We start from the raw sequence: 24921 nt of genomic DNA, 5'->3' as shown, positions 1-24921 counted from the left end.
GAAATGGCCACGCAAATGGCCATTTCGAAGTTTACTAATGAAGCGCTGAAATGCATATTCAGAGCTTCATTAGCATGCGGGCGGCCGCAGCACTTTGAAATTGACGCGCCTCGCCGCCGTGCGTCTCGTCCCTACGGGGCTCCTTTTCGAAAGGACCTCGCCTACTTCGAAGTCCCCTTATTCCCATCAGCTGATCTGGTCAAGGAAGAACAGGGACATAGGGACGAGCCGTGCGGCGGCGAGGTGCATCAATTTCGAAGTGCCGCGGCCGCCCGCATGCTAATGAAGCGCTGAATATGCATTTCAGCGCTTCATTAGTAAACTTCAAAATGGCCATTTGCGTGGCCATTTCGAAGTTTGGGGCTCGTGTAGACGTAGCCAGGAACTGGCTTGTTTTCAAAGCGCTTTGGGATCCTTGTAAAGTGGCTTGTTTTCAAAGCGCTTTGGGATCCTTCTGGATTAAAGTTGCTATGTGAATAATAAGTGTGGGGTATTGAAAATTGTGTAAAAATGTCAAGCTGTTGCATTACATCCTAAAGGATCGCTTGGTGCTCCTCACCCCTAAGGAAAGTGACTCATGTCCTTTGCAGAGGGCCAACTTAGAGTACAGTGGGGTGAGCTGGACTTCTCTGCTTTAGGGAGCAGATGGCTTTGTCTCTCTCTCTCTGTTTTGCAGATTCCCAAACATTGTTCGCTGACTATACATGATTGAAATCTAGTAACTCCTCTTGTTCTTCCTTGACCAGATGGAGACCTATTAGACTTGTGTTCCGATCCCACTCTCCTTTGAGACTGATGGAAGGAAAAGTGCTCCATACAAGTTAAGCCTTGTTGTATATGACCTAAAAAATCACCCTCAAGTTGGAAGGTTACTTACTGAGTAATGGATAAATAGGTCAAAATTGAAGTCCTGCAAAGCATGGGAAGACGTGATGATGATCAGAAGTAGGAAACAGGAGACTGTAATGCCCAGTGGTGGCATTTCACTCAGTACTTTAGTGAAGAACCTGAAAAAAATACAGCAAAAGGTGAGGATTTTTCTATTGAGTTATGTATTGAGAATCATTTATAAACTCCATGGAGAAGAGCTATTGTCACCTCACCTCTGTTTCATCTCCCACTCTTTGTCTTCTGTACTTAGGGTATGTCCATACTTACGGGAGTGCATCTACTCAGCCTCTAGTGGCAATTTAAAGAATCTGGGGCTGTGGCCTCCTTCACTGCAGTGCTGGAAGCTGGGAGCCCTGGGTCCTTTTGAATCACTGGGCCTTGGGGCAGCTGCTTCCTTTGCTGCACCCTCTCAGTGGGTCTGACAGGAAGAGAGCAGCTAAGAAACGTCTGTGTCGCTGACAGGGAAGAAGAAGGAGAGAGCTGTAGGAGGTGAAGGGGGAAGGCAGGGAGGAGCAGATCATGTCTCTTGGAAGGAATTGGTGAGAGCCTGTGTGGAGACAAAGCTGAGGCAGGAGGAAGAGAGGGTTCGAGGGGCGAGTCAAAGGTGGGACTGCAGGCATGAGAGTGGATGAAGGGGGAGCAGCTGGCTTGCTTAGCTGGAAAAAGGCAGAAGTGAAGGTGAGGAGAATGAATTCAGTGTAGGAAGTCAGACGGTGCTAGCACTGCTGCTTTCTGTGAGAGCAGGTGCGGAGGGAGTGGGTCCGGGGGGAGAGCTAGTCACATTGGTGCAAATCCAGAGTCACTCCACTGGAACAGCTCACTCTGCACTTACTTTGGTAAGACAGAGCTGGGGCCAGTGATGCCCAACTATACAGACGTGCTTGCCGTTCTGTCCTATGGATGGTGAGGAGCTGCTGTTCTGAGTGGCTCCTTCTCTGCAGACGCTATGGAAATCATGAGAGACAAGCCCAGCTCAGTTCCTCATGCTGTGCACCAATACCAATATAGGAAGCAGCATCTTTCACAGCAAGCCAGAACCTCTGTTCAGTGCTGATTGTAAGGGCAGAGTGCTCCCTGTTGACTAGCAAGCCCCACTTCATGAAGGCCGTGTCTACACTAGCCCAAATCTTCGAAATGGCCATTTCGAAGATTACTAATGAGGCACTGAAACCATATTCAGCGCCTCATTAGCATGCCGGCAGCTGCAGCTCTTCAAAATTGCTGCTTTTTGCTGTTGTGCGGCTCGTCCAGAGGGGGGTCCTTTTCGAAAAGACCCCGCCAACTTCGAAATCCTCTTATTCCAACTTCTCCCCCTTTATCCACTCTCCATAGGAATAAGGGGATTTCAAAGTAGGCGGGGTCCTTTTGAAAAGGACCTCCCTCTGGATGAGCCTCACGGCAGCAAAAAGCAACAATTTTGATGAGCCGTGGCCACCGGCATGGTAGTGAGGCACTGAACATGTAGATGTAGCCAAAATGTTACGGAAGTGCTTGGACTCTCCCATCCCACTGTTGAATTAGCCCAGACCTGCTTGACTTGGGAGTATGCCAGGCCCACCACACGTTGAGGCTGCAGGCCACACAAACTCACATCCAGTGTTCGCTGTGAGCCGAGTGCTTGGACAGCCCCTAGGAGAGATTTAGGGACCACCCAGCTGATTGGCAAAACACCAACAGCCACTCACAGTGGGCAGCACCTGTTTCTAAAGGTGATGCCCATCCGCCCATGCCTTTGGGCACATAACAAAAGTTATTCTGCTCATGTTTGGAAAAAAATAGTCTGCATGCCCACATTCTTTGAGGTCTGTGCAATTATGTGTAGGCATATGCTATTAAGTGACAGAGACACTCCAGACGGCCCTAGGTGACAGGACTGTTCTCTCCTATACACAGCCTCCCGAACTTATGAGGATTCTCACTAGCAACCACAGGCTATACTACAATAATACTAATCCTGGAACTTTTCCTTGCACAAGACCCATTGCCAGCTTTGTCCATATATCTATTCTGGAGATACCATCACTGGACCTAACCATGTTATTCACAGAATCATGGGCACATTCTCCTGTTCCTCAGCTAAAATCATAAATGCCATCATGTGCCAACAATGCCCACACGCTATGTATATTGGACAGACTTCAAACAGTCTTCAACAAAGAATGAATGAACACAAGACAAACATCAAAAAACTCCACTCACAAACCTGTCAGCCAGCATTTTAATGGAGTGGGCCATTCTGTTAATGATCTGAAAGTCTACGTTTTACTGAAAGGGAACTTTAATGATTGATTACAGAGTGAGTGCTCAGAACTCTCATATATATTCAAATTCGACACTAACACGTGGTTTCAACCAGGACAGCAATTACCTGGCCCATTATAAGGACTCTTTTACACACTTCATTTTATCTAACTCTTGACTTCCCCACCCCACCCCAACGTTCTCCCTCCCCTCTGCTCATCTGTTTTTCCAACTTTGAGAACAATTTTTCTGATTTCTCAATCTTGATAACAATTTTTGGACCTCTGCCCTATATATATTGTCTGTTCTGGTATGGCTGTTATCTGAAGAAGTGTCTGTCCCATGAAAACTCATCACCTAATAAATTATTTTGTTAGTCTTTAAAGTGCTACTTTACAGCTTTTTTTGTTTTCATATGCTATTAAGTGTAAGCATATAAATAAATCCTCAAAACATAGACAAGTATAGTTATTACCAATACTAATAAAACCCAGAGATCAGGGCTCTGTGCAATACACTGTACAAACATACAACAAAGAGGCATTCCCCGCCCTGAAGAGCTCACAACTGAAAGAGATAAAGCAAACAGATGGTGAGTGGAACCAATGCTGATCATCATGAAAACCAGCACAACAGTGCTCGAGGCTAGACTGTGCCTTGTGCAATTTTCGTTCCTTCTTTCACAAATTTGTGTGCAGCCACAAATGCTCTGGGCCAGACTCTTTGTCCAAATGCATCATCAAAGCAGCCACATAACTGAGAACAAGCATCCAGTTAGCTGTATCTTTAGTAAGTGCCTCCCTCTTGTCAAGGCAGTCACAAACTCATTACATTATTAGTGCATTGCATATATTTCTGTATTAAGTAAACACTGAGCTGTTCATTTTAATTATCCAGTATAGCAAAATGGGTGTTTACAGTTGTCTTTTAATTAAGCAAATTTTTTCTGTGTAGGAAGGTACAAAGAGCTTTCATTGCTTTCTTCTTTACACAGAAAAGTGTAGTAAGAAAGATTATTTTCCTGCTGAACAAGTGCATTGTTTTGATATTCTTTATTTTAATATTTCTTTCCAATACATTGCATGATATAACATACCATTAATAAACATGGACCTAAATTTCCTGGGATTGCACTAAATGTGAAATTAAGCAAAATTACAAGGCAATGCCATATAAGCAAATTAACAAAACCACTGGTTAAGGTCAGCAAAATGTGCTTATCACATTATATCATTCATGTTGGAATAGCACAAAATGAAACTGCAGAAAAGCATTACAGTAGACCCCCGACTCATGCCTCTTCAGCTTGCACATATCTTGCATTAATGCAAATAAATATTAAAACTCAGATTGAACAGTACACCCTGAGATGTGTGTCATTTGTGTACACATGCAAACGCCTTCCAAGTTGAGTTACGCGCTCCTGTGGTTGACAAGTACAATTTTGGAGGCTTCTTTAGTCTCTGTGCCATCCTCAGTTAGGAGCTTCCACTAGAAGCTCCTGTCACAGGGACCTGGCCAGGGCTGGGGATCCTGGCAGTTATGGGGCTGGGAGCTGGCTGGGGCATGGAGCCCCACCAGCAGCTCCAGCTCCCGGGACCTCAGCTGGCTCCCCACTCCTTCCCCTTACCAGCATTCCCACAGCTGGGGCTCCTGGTGGGGCTCCGTGCCACAGCTGGCTCCCCACTGAGGGGCTGCTGGGGCCACTGCCACCGTCAGGGTCCCGAGGGCTGGAGCTGCTGGCAAGGCTCTGTGCCCTGGATGGCTCCCAGGCTCGGGGCCGATGGTCCCCCCTACCATCCCCCTGGCAATCCCATCTGGGGCTGCCAAGGCACTGGTATGACATACACCAGCACAAAGAAAGCACTGGGCTAAGAAAAGTAACTCCCACCTCAAGTTGTGCTAAATTCTACTTACACCAGGTTTCCCAGGAATGCAGTGTAGGTGTAAGTCAGGAGTCTACTGTATTTCTGCGGACCATGAATTTTCTCTCTCAAATGCCTGCTGTATCCACAGTAATGCCCGACAGCCTTGTGTTTCAAGATTGCTTTTAGGAATAATAGTGATTTATATGTGCCTGTAGGCGCCCGGGGCTATGGCAGTGCCCGTAGCTCCGGACGGGACCGCAGCCACACCGGCTGTCCTGGGAAGCCCAGCCCTCAGTTCAGGGCGGGACAGCAGCCCGTCGAGGAGGGGAGGGGGGGCGGGGGTCGCAGGCCCTCCCACACCACTGCGACCTGGCCCGGGGCCCTAGGGGTCGCTTACATGTGACCACGGCAGTGGGGATCCAGGTCGCTCCACAGCACCATGCGTTCTGGTGCAGCGTTCCCCGGGCCACTTCCTACCCCCACCTCCATCGGGGCAGGGTCCCAGTCCACCTGGTCAGGGGGTCCTGAAGGGTCAGCCCCCTCCAAATCGTCTACCTTTGGGGGCTCCGGCCAGTCAGTCATCTCCACATTGTTGGGGTAGTTCGGTGGCAGTAGCACAGTGGGTCCGAGGTGATCCTGGGCCTGGGGGGCTGCAGGGGTCTGCTGGAACTCTGGGGCAGGCCGCTCCTGGGGCCTCGTGGTTGCTAGCCGCTGCCTGTCTGGCTGGGCCTGGGGTTTCCTCCAAGGAAGGGGTCCTCTGCTGGTGTGAGGGCTCCAGCAGATATGGGAAGTCCAGGTAGGTCCCCTGGAGCATCTGGATCCGTAGCTGTCCTGGCTGGTCTGGGCCGCTGGGGGCTTGCTCCTCCCGACTGGCCGGGCAGTGGCGGGCTCTCTGCCCCTGGCGTCCGGGAGCCCACGAAGGCGCTCCCTCCTCGCCTGGAGGCGCAGGCTTTAATGGGTCCCAAGCTCTGCCCTTGGCCCTTCTCGCTCTAGGCCCCACCCTCTGAGGGGTGGGCCACCGGTGTTCTGGCTCCGGGCCCACCCACCAGGGCCCCTGCTCAGTCTCCTCTGCCTCTTAGTTGGCGGGAGGCCACAGCGGCTCACTACAGTGCCTTATTAAAAAAAAAACCAGTGGCTAGAGGTAAGAAAACTTTTTAGAACCATTTTGTCAGCATGACAAAGCGAAATCAAATAATGTCCTTGGAGACTGAGAGCACAATGGGAGAACACAATAAACATCAGTATTTTCTTACTTCCTTCTCCCCCCCCCACGTGTAATCTAGATCTAGTTTTGCTTAGTTTTGTCCCCAAAACAATTCAAACAAGGTCTAAGCAACATCTAAGCACTTTAATTTAGGGTTCCCTAGTCCTTCCTACCTCCTCTCGCAAACATTGCTTTTGTGTTTCTTGCATTGTGACCATGGGTGACTAAAGTCCTAACAGAGTTGGGCAGAAATTGATTTTTTTTCCTGCAGAAAATTTCTGCAAAACCAAAAAGTTGCTTTTGTCTCAATTTCAAGCAGAACATTTCAGCTGTTACTGGCAAAACAGAGAACTAGAAACCCCAGCCCCATTTTGTTTTCAGCAACCCGAAACAGATCCTCTAAAAATGCATCAAAGATTTTCCAGAAAAGCAGACAGCTTCCACACATTCACTCAGCCTCCCAGTTTTAGTTGGAATAAAGCTTTGGAGAGAAATGTTTGATTCGCCCTCACTCTGACTTTGATGCAGACGTGTTGGCTGGCAAGGTGTCTTCACTCTTCCCTCCAGAGTATAAATCATCTTCTCACCATCTCCAAAGTTCAACAGCTCAGAAAGCAAGAGAGACACAACTTTGCTTCCATTTCCTGCACTAAAACATGCATGTTTGCTGCCAAATCACTGTCTGAAAATAAATCTGACTCTTGGGTACAACCTAATCCTAGAATACATACACCAAGGAACCAGTTTGGGCTAGAAGAGGGATAGTCTGACTCTCCATGAGCCAAGAGCTCAGTGTCAATGAGTCTTTAACATATCAGAGGGGTAGCCATGTTAGTCTGGATCTGCAAAAGCAACAAGGGGTCCTATGGCACCTTATAGACTAACAGAAATGTAGGAGCATAAGCTTTCATGGGCAAAGATCCACTTTGTCAGAAGCTGCGTCTGACAAAGTGGGCCTTTGTCCACGAAAGCTTATGCTCCTACATTTCTGTTAGTCTATAAGGTGCCACAGGACCCCTCTTTGAGTCTTTGAAGTGCCATCTACAAACCCAACCTCTTTCTGTCCAATGAAACAGCTGTAAATGAAACCCGGGCAAGTAATCTGCTTTACCCGTCCAGTTTTCCATGAGACAAGCTCCTTGAATTTGATTTGTTCTGTCTTAAAAGTCTATCTCCGCTCATCTAGCTGTCTGCTCCCAGCTCAACATGTTTGATGAACTGGTTGGATTGTGATTGTTTCCTAAAAAATGGCTGGGGTTTGTGGCTGGGACTCCTTTTAAAGCAACCAGAGAGGCATTTGTCACAATCAACAACACACCAGACACTTAAAGAAGTTGTTTCCTGATATGTCTTATCAAACAACTGTCTTTTTCCCTACACAAGATCCAACTTCTCTGAAAATCACTCAATAAGTGGTCTGACTTGTTCCGTCAGCATGACTCACTCCGGATTAAACAAAGAAGGGTGAAAATGGTAATTGACTTGAGAAAATGAGGTCTGTAATTGCAATAGAATATGTGCTACCTTTCATTTAATTGACAAGGGGAAACTATAAGAAAGCCACACTCATAGACCATCAGGCTGGTTGTTTTTAAAAATTTTCAGAGTTCGAGCAGTCCTGTACATAACAGGAATATTTACAGGTTGTTGAAACATCAGCAATGTTGCAGCTTGCAAAGCAGTACCATGTTTAACAAAAACCCAATCCCAGCATTCCCAGGGGCTCATGCTTCTAGGGAACTGGCTGCCATGAGCTTACAAGGCTTTGCCTTATGTATGCACAAAACACAACTTTGTAACATGACTCCAAGTTCGTGTCATAAGCATCAGGGGAAAGAAGCCTCCACCATTAAATCCAATGTGAAAGCATTAACAGGAGCTGTCAGGGCTAATGGCCAGACACACCTTCTAAGTGAGTTTTCCTTAACTCATTCATAATTTACAGTCACGTCTCTGGAGGCAGTGCTTGTTCCAGTCTTCTACCTTTTCAGACAGATCTGACTGGGTTACAATTTGGATGAGGCAAGCCACAGAAATCCCATGTGCTGGAGGAAGGGTTGTCGATGAGTCTGGAGGTAACAACCTGGTCTCTGAGTTGGCTGGTGTTAATTTTAAGAATTTCTGTAATGGCCACGAGCCAAAGATTACCATGGGTTATACTGGGCACTGCCCAAAGCCACAGCCTCAGAGCGCTTAAACATGAAAAAGGTGCAAGAATAGATTAAGAGCTCAGGCTGGGACTGTGACATACCAGCAAGCGAGCATGGAACACTTCAGTTAATCTTTGTTAATGCCACAGCTTGCTGGTATCAAGAGTTAACAGTGAAGTGAATGCTCAACATGGTGTTTGGGAATTCTCCTTTTTGTCGGTCACTCGATCACAAGAAGAATGTCTTCCTGTCACCCTCCTAGTTCTGAGTCCATTGATGACTGGCCAGCACGATTCTGAAGCCGCAGGTATTATCGCAGAAAGGGCAGGTGATAGTGGTTGTTGGAGGGATGTGGAGCAATTTTTGAACTCTTTTCTCTTTCTCCCCCTCCTCATCTGCGCTGTGGCAGGACCTCTCAAATTGCTCCACACCCTCATGGATTACTGTTCTCCAATGGGGACTATCTTGGGCAAGGCTCTCCCAAGTCTTGACACCGATGCCATGTGTTTTCATGTGTACCTTCAGCTTGTCCTTAAATCACTTTCTCTGTCCCCAAAAGCTCCTTTGTGCTACCTTCAAATCAGAAAACAGAATCTGTTTTGCAGGGTGCTGATCAGACACATGGACCTTGGGACCAGTCCAACAAAGCTGTTGGTGAACGATAATGGCTTCAATTCTGGTAATGTTCAGCTCTTCCAGGACACTAGTGTTCAGGTGCCTATCCTCCCAAGAGATATTTAGGATTCTCCTGAGGCAGCATTGGTGATATTGTTCAAGTGTCTTCAGATGATGCTTGTTTGTTGTGCAGGTTTCGTATGCGTACAGTGGTGTTGGAACAACCATCGCATGGTATACAAGAAGCTTTGTCTTGGCACAGATGTCCTGGTTCTCAAAGACCCTTTGTCTCAAAGACCCTTTGGGACACAGTGCTGCTGACTGCCTCATCTTCAACCACTGTGCGCAGCTGGGGCAGTTTTACTCTTTGGTGCAATAGTTACCTGCCCTTCATCTCTATGTGCACAGTCAAAAGCGTCACAGCAGGTGGATGAACTGCAGCATGGCCACTGGGCCACTGGGCCTGTAGCATCTCCAGGGGGCAGCAGAGGTTATGGAACTGGTCCAGATGGGCAGCCAAAGCAGCTGCCTGGAAAACTGCATGAACTTTTGGACATGATACAGGAGACAGAGCCCCTCTTACTTGCGCTGCTCCCACCCATAAACCAAGGCACTGAAAAGTATCAGCCATCACTTTCACTGTTGCCTCTATGGGCATCATTAGCTAGATGGGGGTTACTTTGGAGCCCCAGCTATTTAGGAAGCATTAGCTAATGGGTGATTTGATGAACACTGTAGTGGCCAGCAGCAGATAGGTGTCTCATTAAGAAACTGGTTCCATCCAGGTTTTCCAACCAGGAACAGGAGAGAGAAATTAAAGTTGTGTGGTGCATGATACTGAATGCAAAAGCCACTGTCCTCCAAAGCTTGATATGATAAGCACCACACACAATCAGCTAGCCTGGGGTGGGAACTGCGTCAGTCCTAGTTTGCCTAACATTTGCTAAATCGTTTTATTTATTGTTTTCAAACTGCTGTTTTTTGTTCCCAGACGCTTGCTCGCATGCAACACAATTCATTGTGTTCTATTAAAGGAAGGAGAGAAAAAGGCTGCAAATGCTTTGATTTTTATCAGGCTGGTCCAAATCCAATGCTCAGTGAAACAAGTACATTGACTTCACTCAGGCTTGCAATGCCTGAATGTCTGTTTACATAAGACAAGAAAAACATAAGAACAGCCATACTGGCGCACACCAGAGGTCCATCTAGCCCAATGTCTTGTTTTCCAACAGTGGCCAATGCCAGGTGCCCCAGAGGGAATGAACAGAACTTATAATCAAGTGATTCAGTTCCCCCCCCTCCCCCCACCCCTCCTGCATTACCATTCCCAGCTGTGGACAAAGAGAGGTTAGGGACACCATTCCTCCCCATCCCGGCTAATAGGCATTGATGGACCAATCTTCGGTGAATGTATCTAATTCTTTTTGAACCGTGGTAGAGTCCTGGTCTTTACAATGTCCTCTGGCAAAGAGTTCCACAAGAAGTTGTGTGTTGCATGAAGAAATACTTTTGTTTGTTTTAAACCTGTTGCCTATTAATTTCATTTGGTGACCCCTAGTTCTTTTGTTATGGGAACAAGTAAATAACTTCTCCTTATTCACTTTCTCCCCACCAGTCATGACTATATAGATCTCTTCCAGATCCCCCCTTCATCTCCCCTTTTCTAAGCTGAAAAGTCCCAGACCTTTTAATTGCCCCTCATATGGCAGCTGTTCCAGACCTATGATGTTTTGTTTCCCCTTCCTGAGCTTTTTCTAATGCCAAGATAGTTATACCTGTTAGCCTGCCTAGTTTGACTTTGTCTCCTATGGCACAAATCACTGAGACTGGGCCTTCCATGTGAGGCTTCATTTGCTGTGCCTCTGGAAGGGTTCCCTATAGAGGGTCTGGGCTGTAAAATTCCTGACAGGATCCAGATCCCAGTTTCCCCCAGAGTCTGGATTATTCTAATGTGGGGTTCCCTCAGTCTGACCCTTTGACACTGTTCCACTGGGGATAAACGATAAAAGGCTGCCCACTTTTTTGCTGGAAAATTATTGAAATGTTAATTAGAACAAAATGTTGTGTTTGGATTCATTATAGTCTTATCCTATAGAAAAATCAAGATAATGAAGATGAAGTGCTCTGCCACTATCAGAATATTTCCTGTTAACATCATCATCATCATCATCACCATCATCATCATCATCAATAACCGTGGGCTATATCTTCACATTGCTCCTCTCTCTTCTGATTTGGAATGAAACAACTTTAATATATCGGCTTTTCCTGGGACAGAGGAAAGCTGCTTTCCAGCCAGCTCCTATCAGAAACACGTGTAACTGGCATAAATTCACCTCTGGACCAGAGGGGAGATAGGTCATTTTTTGTCCTCTTTCAGGTGCCTAGTGGTGCTGTCCATACTAGCTCCATGCAATCCCTGCACCCACCAAAATGTAAGCCCTGCAAGTATGATCGGCCCTTACATGGTGGTATTAAGGCAAGTGAATGTTTCATGAGCCCTGCCGCATACGTCCCACAGTGGACTGTCATAATCTGATAAAATGATGGCATAGCCTGCTGACTGACACTCCCCTTTATTGCTCACCATTCGAAAGGACCTAGTGTTGCTCTAAATAGTTCATTGTTTTGTTACTGAATTTTATAAAATCACATCTGTTAAAAATCTGTGCGTAGAGTTTTACAATCTGAATACTCAGCTTTAGCCTTAAAGACTTGGACCTTCAGACACATCGGTTCAAAAGACCATCCTTGTCTAAAATACACATTTTAATTACTATAATACAAAAACCTACTTCCAAAGAGTTCAGTTATTTCTCTCCATCCCTACCCTCCTTTTGCCCTCCTGTTGAAAAGAGCTCTTAAAGCAGAGATGGGAAAACCTTTTTAGGTCAGGGACCACTAGCCCAAAGAAAAATCAGTTGGGGACACAAATGTGACCCCTCCCCTGACTGTGAAGCAGAAATAAAAGGCATTCACCTCACTATGCTCAATGCTCAATCCAAAGGCCTAGGAGGACTGGGGCCGGTAGATTTTGTGGGCCCAGGCTAGGCTCTGGGGTATGGCCAAAAATGAAGGGTTCAGTGCATGGGAGGGGCTTCCAGGGAGTGGAGTGAGGTGCACAGCATGTGGTCTGGACAGGAGGAGGGGTGCAGGAGTGGGCTGGGGTTGGGAAGGTTGAAGGGAGGAGCAGGAGTAGTGTACGGTGGGGATGAGGGGTCTGGCCAGGAGGGAGGGTACAGGATCAGGCTGGGGGTGAGGGGTCTGGGTGGGAGGGAGTGTGCAGGAGGGTTTCAGGATGCGGACAGTGGCTGGGGACCAACCAGGCCAATGGGAGTGATGGTGGGGCAGTGCCTGTACAGAATGCTTCCCTGTAACACAGGAGCTTTTTCCCCCTGCCAGGGAGCTACTCCACCCCCCCACCCCCATCAATCTGGATCCAACCACAGATTGCTTAAATTGGGCCCATGACTCATGGGGCTCTCCCTACCTCACAGTGGTGGAGCTGATTTCCACTGGCACGCCAGCCATGGTAGCCCCCTGTATGGCTGGAGTGCCAGTTCTGGCTTGCACCCCTGGAGAGGGAGGGAAGTTTACAAGCCATAGGTTCTCCACCCCTGCCTTAAAGGGACAAAAGACAGTTATCTGTTCTGTAACTGATGTTCTTCAAGATGTGTTGCCTATGTCCATTCTAAGTTGGGTGTGCGCTGGTGCATGCCCAGTCGCCGGAAGCTTTTTACCCTAACCAGTAACCACAGGGTCGGTGCGGCACCCCTTGCAGTGGCGCCGATATGGTGACCAATATATGCATTGCCCAACCCATCCCCCACTGCTCAGTTCCTTCTCGCTGAGTACTCTGACATAGGGGAAGGCGGGAGGGTTTTGGAATGGACATGAGCAACACATCTCCAAGAACACCATTACAAGTTAGGTGAATACATGCCAATACCTAGGAGGTGGGGTTGGAGCCTCAAATGGGCTGTGAGACAGCCCTTCCTACGGCAGCATCTTCCAGTGCATGTTGCATCAAAGCATAATGTGCTGTAAGCATATGAACTGAGGACCAGGTGGCCACCCTAGAGATGTCCTGGATAGGCACTTGCACCAAATATGCCACAGAGAATGCCTGCACTCTCATGGAGTGTGCCCTAACTGGAGTGGGAGGAACCCCCGTGAGCTTGCAACACTCCTTGATACACATCACGATCCAGGAGGCAATCCGCTGGGAGGAGACCGGAAGGCCCTTCATCCTGTCATCAACTGCCACATTCTTCTAAAGGGCCTAGTCCTGTCCATATAGAAGGCCAGCACTGTTTTAACTTCCAAGATATATAAACATTGCTCCCTTGGGGAGGCATGGGACTTTGGGTAAAATACTGGAAGGGAAATGTCTTGGTTAACATGAAACGCAGAGACCACCTTAGGCGAAAATGCGGGATGAGGTCTCAGCCTAACCTTACCCTTGTGAAACACTGTGTATGAGGGGTCCACTGAAAGTGCACTCAGCTCAGACACCCTCCTGGCTGAGGTGAGTGCCACCAAAAATGCTGTTTTGTAACTCAGAAACTGCAGAGAGCAGGTAGCCAGGAGTTCAAAGGGGGCACCAATAAGCTTGGCTAACACCAAATTTAGATCCCACAGGGATAGTGGTGCCTGAACCTGGGGCTTGATTCTGTCTAAACCTTTCAGAAACCTTTTGGCTATGGGGTCTGAGGACCCAGAAGATGTTCCATGACCCAGGTGAAAGGCTGAGATAGCAGCCAAGTGCACCCTAACCAAAGAGAGGGACAAGCCCTCCTATACCAGACCCCATAGGTAATGTAAAACCAATGGGACGGGGGCTTGCCAGGGAGAAAGCCCTCTGTGAGACACCCACACCAAAAATTGTTTTCACTTAGCCAAATAAATCACCCTCATGAAGGGTTTTCTACTATTTAACAATACTTCCTTTATGGGATCTGAACAGGCCAGCTCCCCGTCCCTCAGCCACGGATCATCCATGCTGTGAGATGCAGCAACTGGGGACTGGGATGATGCAGTCTCCCCTCTTGCTGTGTCAGCAGGTCCAGAACTCCAACGGCCTGGCCCTGTGCCTCGTGAAATGCCCACAGGGACAAGAAGGACCACTGCTGAATTGCCTACGAAGCTGGTGGCCAACTCTTATTGTCCGAGCAATGACTACAGTGCCTGCAATGGCTATGGTGCAACCTTCTTGAGCTCCCATTCTGTTCAGAGCTTGAGTAGAAGGAGTCCAACTCTGATGTCAATTCAGAATCAGATGACCAAGGCAGGCCCATTGGAGCCAGCGCCAATGTCATGAGCATCAAGGACGGTGCTGGTGCTGGAGTATAGGGCACTTGAAATTGCCCCGCAGTCTGCTGGGTCAGCACCGGAGCTCTCGGCACCGAATATGGTGTTGGATCTGGTGTTGACATGAGCGCAGAGGATGGCGCCAGTGTCATGCCCAAAAGCCCTGATCACTCCATTTTAGTACTATAGCACCTGTCCTCCACAGACAGAGAAGGACCCAGCACCATCATCTGAAGGAGTCCTTGTGCTGCTTGAAACACCTCCGGTGCTGAGGACAAGTCCAGCGCCTATGAGCTCCTGCTCTGCACCAACTTCAATGTACGCACCTCCTGCCCTTTGTCAGCAGGCGCCAGAGCCTTGGACTTAAGGCCACCCTCTTTGACTTCGGTGAGCGATACCTCTTGTGCCTCATCCTCTTCATTGGCACTGGACATTGACTCCTATAGCACCGAGAAGGTGATGGTGCCTGCACCTGCTCTCGGTGCTGGAAGTCCTTAGGTGACACTGTGGTTGATGGCGCCGGTACGCTCTCCACACCTTTTGGAGACTCTGGAGGCTTAAGAGCCACCTCCATTAAGAGGACTTTAAGGCGATGGGCCCTATCTTTCAAAGTTCTGGGCTTAAAGGCCTTATAAATTGGACAGTGTCCTTCCCCCAAGCAAACATACAACACAAGACACGAGAAGGCATTCTCCCGCTCTACTCTGCGCTGGTTAGGCCTCAGCTGGAGTATTGTGTCCAGTTCTGGGCACCGCAGTTCAGGAAGGATGTGGGGAAATTGGAGAGGGTCCAGAGGAGAGCAACAAGAATGATCAAAGGTCTAGAGAACATGACCTATGAAGAAAGGCTGAAAGAATTGGGCTTGTTTAGTTTGGAAAAGAGAAGATTGAGGGGGGACATGATAGCAGTTTTCAGCTATCTAAAAGGGTGTCATAAGGCAGAGGGAGGTAACTTGTTCTTCCTTGCCTCTGAGGATAGAACAAGAGGCAATGGACTGAAATTGCAGCAGGGGAGGTTCAGGTTGGACATTAGGAAAAAGTTCCTAACTGTCAGGGTGATCAAACACTGGAACGAATTGCCAAGGGAGGTGGTAGAATCTCCATCACTGGAGATATTTAAGAAGAGGTTAGATAGATGGCTTTCAGGGATGGTCTAGAAAGTGCTTGGTCCTGCCATGAGGGCAGGGGGCTGGACTCGATGGCCTCTCGAGGCCCCTTCCAGTCCTACTCTTCTATGATTCTATGAAATCAGACAGGATGAATGGGGGTCACTTTTCGGCACACGTTTGCTGCATTTGAACAAGTCTTAAAGCCTGGGGAGCCAGGCATTCCCCAGTGCCAAGGCGCTGAGGGGGACAGAAGGCCGTGCTTCGGCTATTAGTTAAAACACTCAGACTAACTATCAAGTACTAAAACTATTTACACTTCTTCAAGAACTATTTGCACTACAATAGGCTACAAGTTAAAGATTTGAGCAGAGAAAGCAAGAGCTCCAATGACCTGCAGCAGCTCAACGACGCTGTGGCTACGGGTTAGGGCAAAAACTTTCTGGTGACTGGGCGTGCGCCAGCACACGCCAACTTGGAATGGACATGAACAATCACTTGAAGACGAACTTTCCTTTTCTTCCAGGCAGCTGGGAAAATGAGTTTCCCGTTCTTTACTTCTGACTATTTGATGAACTAGTTCTAAGGGACTCCTCCACCAAAACCAGTGTCTTACCAAGATAAAATCTTTTCCTGTGCCTAAAATCTTTGGAAATGTATTTTTAACAGAAATATATGGTGATTTTTCATAAACATGTCAATTGTTATGAAGATCACACAAAATAAATTACAGGAAAACCTACAAATACACGACTTTGAGTTGCCTACTCCCCCCAGCCCAGGCTCAACTCCACCCCTGGCCCCATGCAGCCCCACTCAACAACCCCTTAGGCTTGCGCACCACCCATGCACAGCTCCAGCTCACCCCCTAGCCCCACGCCCGGCTCTGGCTCTGGGTCACCACTCCTCATGCATGGTTCTGGCTCAGCCCCCCTGGCCCTGGTTCAGACAGGCCACTGGCTCACCACCCGAGCAGGATTCCAGCTCACCACCCCCGTTCTCAGCTGCGGCTCAGTTCCCCTGCCTCAATTCAAGCCCCCAGCACGTGGCCCAGTTTAAAACCCTTTAGCCTGGCTCACCACACAAGCATGGCTCCATCTTACCCCCTCCCCCACACATGGCTCTGGCTAAACTTCCCCCACTCCAGTTCAAACCTCCTGCTCACAGCTCTGGCTCACCATCCCCATGTGCAGCCCTGGCTCAACCCCCTGCCTTGGTTCAAACCTCCTGCACACAGCCCCAATTCAACCCGCCCCCCCCCCCACGGCCTGGTTCACCACCCCCACATGTGGTTCTAGCTCAACACCCCCCACACCCTGGTTCAACCTCCCCCCATACCCCATGCATAGCTCCAGCTCAACTCCATCCTCACTCCCCTGCAGCACTAACCCACCCCAGGCTTAACCTCTCTCCCATGGCCTCAACCCACCACCAGGCTTAACCCTCCCCAGCTGCCCCCCCCCCAACTCCAGGACTCATCTTTCAACAGGAGCTCCAGGTGCTCCTGCTGCTTCCCTGACTGCAGAACGCGCATTCTGCCAGGGAAAAATGCCACCCCCTGACTGATGCAAAATTCGGGTTACACAAGGATGTGCAGGAACAGAACCCTTGCATAAATCTAGGGATTACTGAATGGTCCCTTTTTCTAAAAGGAATAAACTTTGCAATGTACCTACTAAACTGCTTTGACTGATTAATTTAAAATAATGTCTTTTGCAGTGCGTTAAATATGTGGTTATCTGGAATGATTACTTTATGAGGGCTTAAGAGTACATTTAAAATAGAAAATCAGCTTCTAAATATTGCTTAAGAAAATGTAAAAAGGAGAGGAGCTGCATTACATATTACATAATATTTACTTTCGTATTCAGCAAGACAGCTGACTTGCCCTAACTATAAAGTTTTTCCGAATAAATCTTTAACAAACTTCAAGGTATGTGGAATAACCTGTGACTGACATTTTTATTCCCAAATTCATGCTTTTAATTAGGCCCCATCTGCATGTCTGGCCTTCACAATCTCGCATGCAGTGAAACGTATGCTCCATTTTCCTTCGAATGAAATTTTAGAAAAGCATTTTTTCCAAGTATTTGCTAAATTTGGGTTTGGGGATTTGGCTGGAAGGGATGAGCAGAGAGGGTGAGGTAAGAGAAGAGTGACACAGGGGAGCAGGGTGGAGCCGAGCAGAGAGGAGGAAGGAGCTGGGTGGAACAGGGGTGGAGTATGAACAGGACCATAGGCTGGGGAGCTTGCCTCCCCGAGAAGCAGTTTTACTGTGTGCAGGTCCTTACACATAGAAAAGAGATCTGATACAAGAAATACTAAACCAGGAACCTATCCCAGTAACAAACCCAGTTGCCCAATCTGTCCACATATTTATAATAGAGACGCTCACTGAACCTAACCAGATCAGCCCACCATCAGGGGCTCATGCACCTGTATATCCACTTATGTGATATATGACATCGTGTGCCAGCAATGTCTCCCTACCATGTGCATTGGACAAACTGGACACTACCTGCACCAAAGGATGAATGGACATAAATCAGACAACAGGAACACTTCAACTTCCAACAACATACAATAATAAACCTTAAATTGGCCCTCCTGTTACAAAAGGATTTTGCCACTGGATTACATAGGAAGACGTGTGTTGGAATTCATTTGAAAATTTGACACATTTAACCTGGGACTTAACAGACATCTCAATTATCTTAGGGCATTACAAGGACAATTTTCCCACCGCTGATATTGACAGGACTGGAATCCATCCTACTTAATTTACTACTTCCACGGGTCCTATTAATAACTGCTGACGCCCCCTTCTTTTTTTCCTCCTTCCTTTTCCTCCCCTTCTCCCCACTAGATATACTCTGGATTCTTATTTTTACTCCAAATCTGATGCAGTGGGTCTTATCCACAAAAGCTCATTACCTAATAAATAAAATTCTTAGTCTTTAAGCGCTACAGGACTTCTTGTTTTTGTTTTTTTGTTTTTGGTTTTTTTTTTCAGAATACTCTGTGAAACTGCCAATGGCTAAACTCTGCCTCAAGTGGGAAGGCTTTTAAGGCTATTGGATTGAATGGTGTCTGAGATTTAATTCCAGCGGAGGTTAAAGTGATAAATAACAGTAGATGCTCCTGGCTGAGTTAACGTTATAACCAGGTCACAAAGGAGATATGGTTCTGAGGGGGATATCCTGGCTGGTGACCAAGAAGAAGACTGAGCAGACAGATAATGTCTCACTGCCTTGGCCGTTTGAGGGGTCAGAGATGGTTCTAAGCTTGAAGGAAACCCATTAAAAATTGCTTATGACACAGCACAATTATGTGGCCCTAGAGAGAGCCAGGAATGAGGCTCAGGGTCATGTCCATGCTGGGAAAGGGAGAGGTAGGATGTTTCCATGCAAGATAGTTTGTTGTATAGAGAACGGTCTGTGGGAAGAAAGCATCCCCACGCAGGGGTTTGCAAACAGCTTGTGATACCTGAGGGATACTGCAGAGATTTTTAAAACTAGCTCAGGATGGTTCATTTGCAGGGTATCTCGTTGTAGGCAAAACATGTGACAGGCTGAAGCAAAATTCCTACTGCCCTCATCTTCTTAGGTCAGTGAGAGCGTATTGAAGGAACTGTGAACTATGTAAGAAGCGTAAAGGGGGCCTAGCAAGAGGCTCTTCCAGACTCTGCCCCTTATGGGGGAGGCATTTGACCAGATGTTGTAGATTGTGTGGGACCACTCCCAAAATCTTCCAGGCATGGGTGGAAAAACGTCCTTGTGATGGCAGATTTTTCCATGCTCAATTCTGAGGCTGTAGCATTGTTTTAATAGAGAGGCAGAGGCAGTGCAATAGCCTTGTTCAATATATTTAGCAGAGTGGGTTTCCTTAAGGAAATGCTGTGTGTGTAATTTTACGTTAGCTGTTTTTAAGCAGTGGCAGGAGTCACATGGGGGGAAAGTACCTCAGTGCCTTTCTCCACTAGCAGACGAATGGTTCGGTGGAACAGGCCAATGGAACTTTGAAAGCTATGCTGAAAATGTGTGTGAACAGGCACCAGAATGACTGGGACATTATGCTGCCATATCTGTTGTATGGCTACTGGAAAGTACCCCAAGAATCTACAGGGTTTGCTCTATTTGAACTGTGTGATGAGCTGGATCACAAGAGTCCCCTTTGGATTATCGTCCAGTGTGCTAGCCACAACACTGAGTCCACCTCCATATCCTCTGGGTCACCCCTCCACCCTGTCCTGCTGGGTCAGAAGCTCTGGTCTTCCCAAAGCAGGGAAGAGAGGTGGGGTAATAGCCCCCCAACAGAACAACACAGGTGCTGAACCTGCCCCAGTCTGGGAGGCCTTAGTTTTAAGACCATTGACAGTACCCAGGAACACAACCCTCAAAAGGGACCAAAACCCCAAATAAATCCATCTTACTCTGTATAAAAGTCTTACACAGAGAAAACTTGTAAGTTCAGCTTCTTTATCAATGAAAGTGAGATCTGTACAATTATTGCTCTCCACTTCCCCAGTAACAATTATTTCCACTGGGCTTGATAATAAACAAAAGTGTATTTTTTTAAGTAGAAAAAGTAGGACTGAAGTGATTGCAAGTGAAAACAGACAGATCAAAGTCAGTTACTAGTCCAAAATAAATAAAACACATCAGCCAATCTTAATATATTAAGAAACTTGTTACATGCAAATTCTTACACTAACAGTTGTTCTAATCATCCCTTTCACAAGCTAGGCAGCAGCTTAGCTTGGGTCCAATCCTTCCTCTTGTTGAGTCTGAGTTGTTTCCAAAGGTCATATTGGGTGATAAGTGGGGGTCTCATGGCATCTGGCCACTCCCTATTGTTTGGTTCCCCTCTTTGTATCTTTCTTGCCTGAAGCAGGAATTCTTTGTGTTAAGCTCAAACTTTTTCTCATCTTAACTGTAAAAGGACCAGATCCAAAATAGGTGCCAGAATTAGGTGGTCTGGTCATATGTCTTTGTAGGACCAAGCAGAGTTTAGGCTTACGGGAAAAACAAAACCATTCACAGGTTGTTGACTTGGTCACCCAGTCATTAACTACCTAATGTATATTAATATCTTTTACTAGAATACCTGGACTAATAAAACAGGTTCCCACTTAATATTTCTAATTTCACATACAACAAAGATACTTTCACACAATTAGGATATACAGATTCAACACATTACAACTTTTAAAATAACATGTTACACAATGGACTTCTCATAAAGCATCTTTGAATTATACATATTCACATTCATAAGCCAATTTTCATAAAGCATGGGGGTCCACCATGAGAAACTGCTATATGGGTGGCCAGTTGGGGAACCCCTAGATCTGGTTGGTAATTCTTGGGGAGGGAATGTTGAGGGAGAAGCAGCTGGGTATGTGACTCATTTGGGGAATTTAGCAGGATATATTATATTTGGTTCATCAGAATCTGAAAGAAAGCCAAGAAGCACTGAAGGCATCATATGACAAACAAGCTGAAGAAAGAACATTTGGAATAGGTGACATGGTGCTGGTGTTAGATCCGGTGAGGAAAATTAAAATGGAAACATTTAGAATGGACTTTTTGAGGTAGTGGAAAGACTTAGTGAGATTATCTCTGATGTGACAGGACCCCATGGTATGGGAAGCGTGCAGACAGTGCACGTTAACAGGCTGAAAGCATACCATGAAAAGGAGGTAAATATAGACATGGTCTGTTGTGCTGATGAAGAGACAGCATAAGTCCATTTAATTGGTATGATTGCTGAAAGCAGGGGAAAGATGCCTCTTGAGAGCTTTGAGATGAAGAAAAGCTTAACTCCAGCTCAAAGAAAGGAAATATGAGCTCCATTAAAGCGTGTTGGCAGTGGGAGTATTCACCAAGTCCAAAAGCCCCTTGGCATCTCCTACAGTGATGGTGCCCAAAAGGAGAAGACAGTGAGATTCTGTGTGGCTTATAGAAAGTAAATCCTATCGCTCAGGCTGATCGCTACCTTACACACAGAACTGAGGCTCTGTTGGACATGCTGTGGGAGAGCAAAGTTTATAAGTACCCTGGATCTGACTGGGGGATACTGGCAAATATCATGGAATCATAGAATCATAGAAACCCAGGGCTGGAAGGGACCTCAGGAGATCAACGAGTCCAGTCCCCTGCCTAAAGCAGGATCAATCCTAACAAAATCATTCCAGCCAGGACTTTGTCAAGCTGGGATTTAAAAACCTCTAGGAATGGAGATTCTTTCACCTCTCTAGGCAACACATTTCAGTGTTTCACCACCATTGTGGTGACATAATTTTTCCTAATATAAAACCTCCCACTCCCCCTCTGTAACTTGAGACCACAGACCTTTTTATCTGGCCTGTGGTGCTGCTGGCAGTGCCATTTTTAAAAGGTGGCTGACCGGCTCCAAGCCACATATGGCTCTTTAAGGAGCTGTTTGTGGCTCACGCAGTTGCTACCTGACTCCTCCTGCCTGCTGTGCTGAAAAGTGTAGCACTCGATTTAATGTGGGAGGTGCAGCACTCAGGGTTGTGGTGTGAGGGGAGTGCAGGGCAGGGTGTGGCGATGTGGAGAGATGCAGGAATCAGGGCTGGGGGCTTGGCTGGTGGGGGACTCGGGTCTGGGAGGTGAGGGGGAGGTGTTCAGGGTGGGTAAGAAGCTGCTTGTCCTTCCCATTCCTGTCACTGTCAGGGAGCGAGAGCAAAGCGCACAGCTCATCTGCCCCATCCTCCCCCGTCAGAATGGGAGCAATGCAGAAATCTGTGAACTTCCCCCTTGCTCCCGGACGGTAATGGAGGGGGAACAACAGCAAGCGGCATCCTGGTGTGAGCTTGAGCCCCACTCCTCCTAAAATGGCGCCCTCAGTGGGGGGGGGTCAGGGCTGGGGTAGTCCCAGAGAAGTGTGGGGGGGGTGCATACTACTAGCCAGCCCCTTTCATCTGCCTGACTGCTGCTGCTTAACAAGCAGCCCGCAGGAGGGTCCTGGGAGGCAGGCTGGGAACAGGTCACGTTTCCTCTTACAGCCAAACACCCCAGCCAACTAGCTCCTTCTTGCGGGAGTGGCACACCAAGGTTTACTATCTTTCTTTCACCTCTGGGCTTGATGCAGAGCTACCTGAGTGAGGTTGTATCACCTATGCCATACGGAAGATCTGACTACATGAGACTACAGTGTTGGAATCAGCCTCATCAGAACCTCCCGCCAGGTGCATGTCAAAAGGAACTGATTTTCCCTGTCAGAACAAAAAAGCAGTCCAGTAGCACCTTAAAGACTAACAAAATAATTTATTAGGTGAGCTTGCATGGGACAGACCCACTTCTTAAGGTCATAGCCATACCAGAACAGACTCAGGCACAGAGACCCAAAAATTTGATTTTCCTTGAAAGCCTGTGGGCTTTCGCAAAGGCTCACAGCTTGAGGATGGCTGCTTTGCTGGGATAGAACTTAACAGGAGATAAATGGATGTTACTAAAAATTAGGGAAGGGTAGAAAAAGTGATGGAAAATAAAGATAACTGAAACCCAAAGGAAGTCTCCTGTTAAGGTTTCCTGTGTTTCACTTACTATCTCTGGTTCCTTTCCTTTAATACCCTGCATTATCAATGTGAACACAACAAAGCAAGAAGGCAAGAGGTAATGTTTAAAAAAACAATTATGGCATAATCTGAATGGACTATGTCATATTTGTCTGCACTGCAAATCCCACCCAGAGGAGATGTTGAGCAAGGACACATGATTTTGTCATCGCCGAGAGAAACAGTCAAACTCTTTAAAATTTTTGAAAAGTCTCAGAGGTTGATAATAAATTGTAAGCAACAAGGTTTGTTTTGTTTTCTACATAGAAGCAATGCCTGCTTAATACAGCACCTCTATCTCCGCTGCAGTGAATGTCACCTAAGTCATTGTCTCAGATAAAACCTACACAAAAGGTTCACTGAACAGAGCAAAAGAACACAGTTTAGTTCCCACAGCCCCAGGCTAAAAATACCGTGCTGGAAGCTGTCATCTTATCACCTTAAAACAAAACATACAGCAATTATGCTTGTGTAAGCTTTCATGGGCTTCATTGACTGAGTTACTCTGCAAAAAACAAGCAGTCCTGTGGTACCTTAAAGACTAACAAATGAATTAGGTCATGAGTTTTCCTGGGCAAAACCCACCTTGGCAGATGAAAAATGGAGATAAGAAACAGATTCCAGGTTTATGTAGTGGGGGAGGAGGAGGAAATTGTTACCTGTCATTAGCAGGACCAGTTAACGAAGCAAATGAAGTAGGATGTGTTGCACAGGTTTGCACCATAAACTGAGAGTTTGGTCCTGAAAAATGTCCTGACCAAAGGAGTTCCCATATTGAGGGGAATGGCTGTTGTCCTTACCTGAAGGAAAGCAAATGCCAAGCTCCTCTGAGCAGTTTTTTTCTCCTGCAGTAGGTAGGACGCTCCCTGTCCAAATAAGAACTTCTCTCAACTTCTCTCCTTTGTTTTTCCACAGATTCCTGGATAGCTCAGTTACAACAGCAAGGCAAACCTGTGTTGAACCATCTGGGAAAAAGAGAACAACCTGAGAGCCGTTCTCAGACAGAGACACTCAGACAGGAAGAACCTTTGGGTTTAAATGAACAAATCAAAATAACATCCAACACCGACCCCAGCCTCCCTTTCCTGTGGCCAATGAGGCTGTGACCCATCCTTTGCCTTTCAGGGTGGAACTCTGTAAACACTGTACGGGACTGAATGGCTCTGTGCCTTATGGGCAGGGCCGGTTTTCCCCAGCGTCTCAGTTTTCATGAGAACAGAGGTGTGCTGCCTTCTGCTGCTGTGGCAGGCCTGAAACACAAAGTTAGCATTTGGCCAGGAAAGAGGGAGGGAACCCAAGGAAATGTCAGAGTGAAATTGTTTTCTGAGGGGTTTCCTGTGCTTGTGGGAAAATGTGTGTGTGTGTGTGTGTGTGTGTTGAGGAAGGAGGGTAATGCCAATGGAAGTGGCAGACAATTTAATTTCAACACAAGGCAAACACTCTTTCTCCTTTTGCCTCATTTTTGGGTAATTTGTGGGTGTGAAATGGAAAAGACAACTGGCTTAGGTGCAGTGTTCCTTGTAAGCTGAGTGCTGGGCAGCCAACCAGGAGAGAACCAGGTGCCACCTAACAGCTTAGAATAGCATACTCGGCTGCTCTCAGTCAACAACATGAGTGTCTATAAGTGGTGCATGCAGCCACAGATGCCTTGGTGCACATAACAAAATGTATTCTGCCCCAAATGGAAAAAATTAGAGGCAACACTGCGTAGGGGCTGAAATCCTGCTGTCAGATGTGACCAGGACACTGTGGCTCAATCCACACAGGAGACCTAGACTCAGTATTGCAATGCCGAAAGCTCAAGCACCTGGCTGCCTCACAGAATGTTCAAGTGCTGGGGAGAGATTGACTGCTAGGAGCGGGAGAGGGGTGTGGTATAACTCCTGCCCCTCTGCTGAGATAGGCAGCCAGCTCTCAGTGAGAGGCACATACCACCTCCTTCCATTAGGTATCAC

At 47.1% G+C, this 24921-nt stretch overlaps 1 protein-coding gene across 2 annotated transcripts in view; it reads right to left on the bottom strand.

Annotated features, from left to right (window-relative positions):
• LOC142011603 (adhesion G protein-coupled receptor F5-like) overlaps positions 1-24066 on the bottom strand; it is a 73733-nt gene extending 49667 nt beyond the window's left edge. For both annotated transcript variants that reach the window (XM_074991357.1, XM_074991358.1), the window contains exons 1-2: positions 23767-24066; positions 878-1007 (exon numbers count right to left, since the gene is read on the bottom strand). In XM_074991357.1, the coding sequence (XP_074847458.1) occupies positions 878-982 (105 nt within the window). In that variant the 5' untranslated portion in view covers positions 983-1007; positions 23767-24066. The remainder of the gene's footprint in view (positions 1-877; positions 1008-23766) is intronic.
• Positions 24067-24921: the final 855 nt, after the last annotated feature.

The sequence above is a fragment of the Carettochelys insculpta genome, chromosome 3, assembly GCF_033958435.1.
Source record: "Carettochelys insculpta isolate YL-2023 chromosome 3, ASM3395843v1, whole genome shotgun sequence".
NCBI lineage: Eukaryota > Metazoa > Chordata > Testudines > Carettochelyidae > Carettochelys > Carettochelys insculpta.
This window is presented reverse-complemented; position numbering and strand designations above follow the sequence as displayed.